General features: G+C 40.1%; 1 protein-coding gene and 1 long non-coding RNA gene across 4 annotated transcripts in view; one reads left to right on the plus strand and one right to left on the minus strand.

Annotated features, from left to right (window-relative positions):
- Positions 1–3,694, plus strand: part of SYT1 (synaptotagmin 1) — a 577,710-nt gene extending 574,016 nt beyond the window's left edge. For all 3 annotated transcript variants that reach the window (XM_004053612.5, XM_055358751.2, XM_019039060.3), the window contains one exon: positions 609–3,694. In XM_004053612.5, the coding sequence (XP_004053660.1) occupies positions 609–815 (207 nt within the window). In that variant the 3' untranslated portion in view covers positions 816–3,694. The remainder of the gene's footprint in view (positions 1–608) is intronic.
- The window catches only part of LOC129525958 (uncharacterized), a 62,250-nt gene extending 55,048 nt beyond the window's left edge, over positions 1–7,202 (minus strand). Inside the window, exon 1 of the long non-coding RNA XR_008670533.2 lies at positions 6,998–7,202. This is a non-coding gene — a long non-coding RNA (uncharacterized lncRNA). The remainder of the gene's footprint in view (positions 1–6,997) is intronic.
- Positions 7,203–7,768: the final 566 nt, after the last annotated feature.

The following is a 7,768-nucleotide window of genomic DNA, read 5'->3' on the forward strand; positions in this document are numbered from 1 at the left end:
TACTTTTCACTATACTATCATGTTTTATGCTCACAATCATATGATTAGTTGAAATTCTATAGTAATTCTATATTAATTTTTTTGTAACATGCTGTCCCCCGCCCCCCCCCCCCCCCCCCAGAAATCAGATTATTGCACGTGGTTGCCTTGGGAATTGTAATCAAATAGAGTGGGCTGAACACCAATGCCAGAACTTTCACTGATAAGACAACTGAAGCAAATGAATTTAGAGGTTAGCACAAGTTGACACAGACTCCATGGCCTGGAGGTTCACAGCATAGGCTCTGAAAACCAAACAACTCATTCCTTAAACAACCTCAGACAGGTTATATAACTTCTCAGAGCTTCAAGCATCCTTACCTGTATAATGGCAATATTAATAGGATCTATTATGAGAAGTAACTGAGTTCATTCATGTAAAAGACTTAGTGCAAAGTATATAATAAAAATTAACGTTGGAGTATTAAGATTCAAGCCATTTTCATCCTCATCCTAGTTCTTGGAGATTGATTCTTCTATTTCCAATTCTTTAGCGCTCAAGGACGCTTTATAGTCGGGCCTTATCTCTAGAGCTAGATGATTCATATTCATTTCATGGCTTCTTTCAGAAAGTGCAGGTGGTGGTAACTGTTTTGGACTATGACAAGATTGGCAAGAACGATGCCATCGGCAAAGTCTTTGTGGGCTACAACAGCACCGGCGCGGAGCTGCGACACTGGTCAGACATGCTGGCCAACCCCAGGCGACCTATTGCCCAGTGGCACACCCTGCAGGTAGAGGAGGAAGTTGATGCCATGCTGGCCATCAAGAAGTAAAGGAAAGAAGAAGCCTTTCTGCATTTGCCCATATAGTGCTCTTTAGCCAGTATCTGTAAATACCTCAGTAATATGGGTCCTTTCATTTTTCCAGCCATGCATTCCTAACACAATTCAGTGGTACTTCGAATCCTGTTTTAATTTGCACAAATTTAAATGTAGAGAGCCCCTAAGTCCTTCATCATACCACTGCCCTCCAAATCTACTCTTCTTTTAAGCAATATGATGTGTAGATAGAGCATGAATGAAATTATTTATTGTATCACACTGTTGTATATACCAGTATGCTAAAGATTTATTTCTAGTTTGTGTATTTGTATGTCGTAAGCGTTTCCTAATCTGTGTATATCTAGATGTTTTTAATAAGATGTTCTATTTTAAACCATGTAAATTGACTGAGATATAGGAGAGCTGATAATATATTATACGGTAAATATAGTATCGTCTGCATTCCAGCAAAAATATCAACTCGTAAGGCACTAGTACAGTTAAACTGACATCTTAAAGGACAACTTAAACCTGAGCTTTCTATTGAATCATTTGAGTACCAAGATAAATTTACACCACATACTTGGTGGGTGAATCCAATTTTGTAGAATTCCTACACAGGCAAAATAGCATGATCTGAGCAGCAGCATCCAGGCTGACCTCAAGGAAGCATAGCCACAAACCAGAATAGCACCTGTCTGTACATATTTACAAAGCTAAAATAATGGCTTCACTCTTATATTTGAGGAAGCAACTGAACAGGAGTCAATGATTTCATATTACTGCATATAGAATAACAACAAGGTGTTCCGTGTGTGTGTGTGTGTGTGTGTGGTGCACACATTTGTTTGGGGATGGGGGAGAAGAAGCTAAGGGGAGAAGTCAACATTTATGAAATATTGCCTGACTATTTAAAAAGAAAAAAGTAGCTCTCCGTTATCACCTTTATACAAAATGTGCATCCTGTGAATTCTGTTCCAGATTTCACACCCACAATAATTCCAAAAGGTTTGCACATTAGAGTTTGTAACAAAATATTTTATTATATAAAACCAGGTTAGAAGGAATGCAGGATATTTTTAACACAACAATCTGTGCTTATTACACAAAATTACTTTGTGGTAAACAGACAGTATTGTAATCCCATCAAAAGATGAAAGAAAAACAAAAACAAAAACCAACAACAATTAGCCATAGTTCTGAATGCACTTCAATTAAGCCAAAACAGACAGCTAGTGATCTTTTTATATGCTCTTTTTACTTCAGTAAGTTTTAATTTGTCCTTTAAAAAAAGGTGAAACAAACCGAGAACAAGTTCTAGAAAACTGAAGCAACCTCTTATGTATACTAGATGCTTGATTTAGGAGGAGTTTTTAAACGTTTTCAATGTTATTATGTAGTAAATGGCACTATTATGAAGCTACTAGTCATTCCATAAGAGTCTTAAAGGACTGCTCTGTGTAACACTGTGACTGCCGTGTGTGCTTAGACCCGTAGTTTCCTCAGTGGATAGCACTCAATTTATTCCGTAGTGATATTGTAACAATACTGCCATTCCCTTCTACTGCACTGCCCAAGGTGTGTGTAGCACAAACAGTTCTCATTACAAAGGACCAATTCAGAACTGAAAAGCTATGCATAGGACAAGGAAGATACATAGAATGGAGTGGAACACAGCATTTTGTCAAGCACTGTGCAATATTCCATATTTTTCCCCACTATGGTAGACAACCATTTCGTGGAAGGGCAGCCTATTATCCCACACTGCATCTAGCCTTTTGTCCCATTCACTTCTGTGATCCATTTTAATTTCCAGGCCACAAGACAGTAGTGATGCTCTGAAATGAAAGTTTGTCTTCACAAATATCAAAACAAAATGGAGGAAAACTAAGCATTGGCCTCATGTTCAGTCTTCAGGATATCACACCATGTCTTTTCAAAAACTAAAGAGAATTCAAAAAGGGCTGATGGTAGGCTTTGAACATGGGGTTGGCTGTTTCCCAGTAAAACTAGAATTCCTGTCGTTACTGTTTCCTTATCAAAGAAGGGGCAAGCGCTTTTGCCTTTTAGGCCAGACATAGCAAACGCTTTATAATTGGCATAGACATAAAGGATAAAAGGAAAATAACCATCTGCGAATGGTCCATACTTCTTAAAAAACATAGGTAATAGAAAATATACACAAGTCAGAATGTGAAATTAAATAATGGTTTGAACAGAAAATTCAAACAAGACTCTTTCCAATTTAAAGGGCCAAACCCTACCAAAGAGAGGGAGTTGACTGGCTTTTAAAAATTATTTAAATACCACAAATGACATTTAATTTCACTGTATTCAGCTTTAAGTTGTTCACAATGAAACCACACTTTCAAACAAGCAGGTTCAAGCTGCTGAATAGACATTATTTCTTGCATTAAAATACCACTAATGCATTCTCTTGCAACACTGCCAGACATGGGATTGTCACCATAGAATTAGTTGGTACTATGCCATCTTTCACTCTTTCACAAGTCAGTGATGGAACCTGCTTTATGACCAAGATTCATCCTCAAATAAGCCACATGTACCCTTCTGACAAAGCTGTGTAAAGTATTAGAATCTGATGCTCTAGAAAGATCCTAGCTGCCTTTGTGTATATTTACTGCCTGCTTGAGTGTTTCTATGTGTGGGTTTTCCCTGTATCTTGTAGAAATGTTGGGGTGTTTTCCTCTGCCATATGGCTCGTGGCCTGCGAGCCAACAATTTCAGCTGTATTTTACCTTCATTTTTGATGAGGTGATTTAAATTTTGTTTCACTTTGTGTAGTGAATTCCACAGTAGTTTTCTGATTGTTGTTAAAAATGACTTAACATATTACACAGATATTCAATAAAAATGTTTTATTTCCTGTTGATGTTGCTGCGTTCCCACTCTTTTCCTTGCCTGACTCTGGTGGTAAGCCAATGGCCTATTGACTTTGGGGGACTCCTGGAAGCAGCAGCAGCTAAACAAAACTGCACTGAATGCCAGCGTCTGAGTCACATCTGAGTACAGAATAGCTAGAGGGAAAACAACACCCGGGAGCATTTGGCCATGACCGCGTGGTGTTCCTGGGCAGTGTCATTCTCAACATGTGTTTCTCTATTCCTGTGTGTCATCAGTTCATCTGGCGTACTCTGAGGCTTTTCACTTTGCCCAGCATGTGTCCTTCAGGGTTTTCACTCCAGAACCCAAGTCACACAACTTCTCCAGAATGGGACGGAAAACAAAACTATTTAAACCCCAGTTTCAGAGGACAGTATGACACATTAAATTCTATGCCTACTACGATCGCTATGGGAAACAAGTAAATACTTTTCCTCCACTAAATTTAACATTTATCAAGTGCCTACTGTACTGGACGCTGAAGCCCACAGTTTCAGGCTGATGTAAATACACTATCCCAATGCACTGTGATGTGGGCTTAAAAGTAAGGGTGTTGGGTCCCTGAGGACTTTTATTTTATTTTATTTTATTTTATTTTTTTTTGCGGAGTCTCGCTCTGTTGCCAGGCTGGAGTGCAGTGGTACGATCTCGGCTCACGGCAAACTCCACTTCCCGACTTCAAGCGATTCTCCTGCTTCAGCCTCCCGAGTAGCTGGGATTACAGAAGCCCGCCACCACGCCCAGCTAATTTTTGTATTTTTAGTAGTGACAGGGTTTCACCATGTTGGCCAGGATGGTCTCCATCTCCTGACCTCGTGATCCACCCATCTCGGCCTCCCAAAGTGCTGGGATTACAGGTGTGAACCACTGTGCCCGGCCTATCCCTGAGGACTTTTACTGGATCAATCGTAGTAGATACCATGGTGTATCACCATGATCCCCCTTCAGCAGAGAGGTACTCTTGCTGCAGCTGCTGGAAGTGGTGCTTGCTGACAAGCTGACAGCTGTGTTCCTCTGCGCTCTACAGAAGGAAGCTGTCTCACCTAAGTTTATGCACCCTCCCTGGGAGCAGCCCACAATCGGCTGCTGATTTCGGAATCTCTGAAGCGCCATCTCAGTTTCATAGCCCCAGGGGTTAGTGGAGACTGCTTTTGCAACTGCACTGCAGTTCAACTTCCTTCTCTGCCCTGTTGGTTTTCTTCAGTGCTTTGCAGGTGTTGCTCCTAAGAGCACTTCCTCCAGTAAAACCCCTTCATGTACAGTTTCATCTCAGAATCTGTATCCTAGGGATCCCATCCCACAGCACATTCTTTGGGGAGGAGATATCAAGAAGAGTTTTCTAGAGAGGATAACACAGCGAAGTACTAAAGGAACTGGCAGGAGTCATCCAAGTCAGGGAGTGAGCAAAACTTCTGCAAAATTTATCTCACTTGACAAGTGTATTCATGATGGAGTCTTTGAGGTTGGCTGTATTATACTTCCTTCAATCAGCTCTATCAGTCATGGCCAAATAAAAATAGGAACTAAACCCAAACTGCTAAGACAACCAGTGGAAAGATCACTTAATAACTATACACTGTGAGGAAGCTGCTGGCAAAGGGTTCAAAATCTAAGTTTATAAAATGAAACTTAAGGCACAACTGGTTTAGAAATTTAAAAAAAAAACAGCATTAAACAATCACAATCGTTTAGTTTTCAATGGTGAGGATTCTGTTTCTTAAAATGCTCTTGAAATTTGATCCAAAACTATTTAAAGAATATTCCTTAATGAATTATCAAAAAGAAAAAACTCACTTCATCCTTTTTCAATGTCATTTTCCTAAAAGGTTTGAAGGTCTAATATAAATACATTAAAGATATTTATTCGGTGTACTAGCCAGGAAAACAAAACCATTTCACATATTTCAGTGAGAGATTTTAACATAGGAAAGTGGCTGCATAAGGGAGAGCTGAGAAAGCAAAGCAGAGACAGTAGAGTAACCCAGAGATGAGTACTTAGCAACTCTGAGGCTGGGAGAAGAAAAGAGAAAATGTAGTATTCATGGAGCCCGGGACTGGAAAGGAGGGGCTGGAATCTTGGAGAAGGTTGCATGGAGACCCCATGATTCTAGGACCACAAAAGGGTATTAGGCCCACCCTGGAGGTGAGGGAACTCCCAGAAAACGCTGATCCAGTCTGCTCACTATTGCTAGAAGGAAATTGATAGAAGCTGAATGCAGGAAGATAATCTCTTCTCCTCCTTTCCACTACAACCAGTGCTTCCCATTGGCAGAACCAGCTGGTAAGGGATTCTAGGAAAATAGTCTGCAAAGGCTCAGACCCCACCCCAAGTATATAGCAGAGTACAAAGGTGGGAATGAGAACAGCCAGCAAATGATCAGTGCATTAGGAAACCTGTTACCAGCTGCAAACACTTTTTAAGTGCTTTCATTTTTCCCACAGAAGAGTCAGATGTTTCTGAGTCACACAAGTCATCCCCCACCTGATAAAACATGCATAGGAAATCACATTCTTATTCTATTTATGCAGAGAGTTTACTCTTAACAGATTTGAAAATTCCAACCATGATTGCAGTTACCTTCCACCCCGACTGCAACACATCTTTATTACATATGCACAGGACTCTTTGATGTTTAGCAACTGATTTAGGCTGCACACAAATCTCTACCATAAAACAGTCACACGGTGACTTTGGAATAAGAAGGTGAAAAAGCAGGAAAATAAAAATGAGAAATAGCCTGGTACTAAATGTACAAAAAAATTTTCCAAAGCATACAGAGTAATAATTATGCGAGAGGAGCCATCAAGAGAGACCCAGAAATAAAAGCACCATGCAAACATGCTGATGATTTGTGTAATCTAAGTTCTAAGGCTGTTATATACATTTTTAAATCCGCATTTCAACTATATTGATTTCTTCCCTCCCCACTTCTTCCCACCAATGAATATCCCCAAAGTTGTCACATTCATCTTTCCCTGACAGTAACTATCCTGCCAGCCAAGCCTATCCCCTGTGCAAAATATTCTTGCCCCTACCAGGGCACACACAAGGTTAAGAGGTATTTTATACTTAGCAAGTTGGGACTCACTTCCTTTTCAGCTGTCCACTTTAACTCTGTCAACTTCCTACCTCCTCTGGATTCTGCAACAAAGTGCTGACACTTTTTATAGGTAAGAATGTTTGAGTTGCAAATGGAAGAAATCTAAATCAAGTGGTATTAAGGAAAAAAGAGAGAAAGAAAGGTAAAAAAGTAGGAAGCTTTGGAGAAAGAGATAAACCACTGGCTCACCTAAACCAGGAAGTTCAACGCGGATGATTACTTTTAAGAACAGCTGGATCAAAAGCCACAAACAGTGTCATCATTTTCTCTCTCATTCTCCTCCTTCCCCATAAACTCTGCTATCCTTAGTATTGACTTCATTGCCAAGCTGCTATGTCTCCATGTAGCAACAGGGAAGACCGTTGGCAGCTTCACACATATTCTTCCAGCTTAGCAGGCTTGCAGGGAGTGTTTGTTTCACAATTATACCACCAAAATTCCCAAACCTGACTTGTATGACTGGGTCACATGTTCTTAAAACAATCCCCATAGCCAGATGATGATACAGTATTTACTTCAGCCAAAACTAGGCCATGTCTCTAGACCCAGAGCCAAGGAGATAGGGGAAAAATAGCTCCTCAAAAGAAAATAAAAATGATATTAACAAAAAAGAAAAGTAGATACCGGGCAGACAAAAACAGCAAACAGCTACACTTTGGTTCCTGGTATACCACCAGCCCTAAGAGGAGGGACAAACTCAGGTGATAACAGTGTCCTGGTCATTCCTCCTTTTACTAAAAACACTATTAGAAAGGAAATTGTAAAAGTGTGTACCACCTTTCAATTATCTGAAAATTTCCACTTACTTTCCTATTTATTGCCGGGAAAATCAATCACTTGCTGTATCTTTTAACAGATTTTTTTTTTTTGAGACAGGATCTTGCTCTGTCACCAGGTGGGAAAGGGTGATAATATCCGCCCTGTGATATGGTTCATGATATCCAGTGGGGGAGAGGGTGA

The sequence above is a fragment of the Gorilla gorilla genome, chromosome 10 (genome assembly GCF_029281585.2).
Source record: "Gorilla gorilla gorilla isolate KB3781 chromosome 10, NHGRI_mGorGor1-v2.1_pri, whole genome shotgun sequence".
NCBI lineage: Eukaryota > Metazoa > Chordata > Mammalia > Primates > Hominidae > Gorilla > Gorilla gorilla.